Here is a 750-nt window from a genome sequence, read left to right as displayed (position 1 = left end):
GATTTTTTACAGCATTTTGTCAAAACACAACTATATATATCATTACACTTATATTTTCATCATGTTCTATTAATAAGACCCACTCTGTTATTTTCAGACTGGAATATGGACAGACCTGTGCCACATTGCAGACAGTTACACGAAATTATTACGACTATGTCTAAGCATGTCAAAATCATACTACGGTACAGAGTTGAAAAGACTTAGAGAGGACAAAAAGATCAAGGCTAAAGGTAATACATGCTTTCTATCCTTTCTCTGTTAAATAGTAATTATTATATAGTGAAGAACATGGATTTTGATTTGAAGTAACATTGTTTTTTCCCAACAGAATTTAAGGAGGCCTCTGGGAAGAGATCAGTTCAAAGCTTGCTTGTGAAAACGGAGACGCTTGGCAACATGCCATGCGAGGCACAGGATAAGGTTAGATTATCAGTTCTACTTATCTGAATTCAGTTTTAAAATGGTGACAGTGAATCATAAAACAAACTGTACTAAACATATCATTTGCAGGTCTTGCAGTGTGCCTTGGTCACATATGACTTAATGGAAAGCCTTGTGATCCATATAGAGGAAATCATTGAGGACAGTCAAAAATGAAATGGGGACTATTGCTGCTTTCTGAACTGAATAATGTATTTATTAATTGATTTACCTTCTCTGTAGCATGACACATTTGTAATGATAAAGAGCAATGTGAGAGCTACAATATCAATATTTTCAATACTATTCTGTATTCTGACTTTGAAG

At 34.3% G+C, this 750-nt stretch overlaps 1 protein-coding gene across 1 annotated transcript; it reads left to right on the top strand.

Annotated features, from left to right (window-relative positions):
- The first annotated feature begins 39 nt into the window (after nucleotides 1-39).
- LOC107580229 (glomulin-like) lies at nucleotides 40-744 on the top strand. Its single transcript, XM_016265959.1, has 3 exons — nucleotides 40-233; nucleotides 332-423; nucleotides 514-744. The coding sequence occupies exons 1-3, from the start codon at nucleotides 167-169 to the stop codon at nucleotides 598-600; spliced, it is 246 nt and encodes an 81-aa protein (XP_016121445.1). The 5' UTR covers nucleotides 40-166; the 3' UTR covers nucleotides 601-744.
- The last annotated feature ends 6 nt before the right edge of the window (nucleotides 745-750 follow it).

The sequence above is a fragment of the Sinocyclocheilus grahami genome, unplaced genomic scaffold (assembly GCF_001515645.1).
Source record: "Sinocyclocheilus grahami isolate Dianchi unplaced genomic scaffold, SAMN03320097.WGS_v1.1 scaffold27634.1, whole genome shotgun sequence".
Taxonomy (NCBI): Eukaryota; Metazoa; Chordata; class Actinopteri; order Cypriniformes; family Cyprinidae; genus Sinocyclocheilus; species Sinocyclocheilus grahami.
This window is presented reverse-complemented; position numbering and strand designations above follow the sequence as displayed.

Coding starts and splice junctions, on each gene's coding strand:
- LOC107580229 (XM_016265959.1), top strand. CDS start 167: ATGTCAAAATCATACTACGGTACAGAGTTGAAAAGACTTAGAGAGGAC. Junction 234..331: donor CAAAAAGATCAAGGCTAAAG/GTAATACATGCT, acceptor TTTTCCCAACAG/AATTTAAGGAGGCCTCTGGG. Junction 424..513: donor CATGCGAGGCACAGGATAAG/GTTAGATTATCA, acceptor TATCATTTGCAG/GTCTTGCAGTGTGCCTTGGT.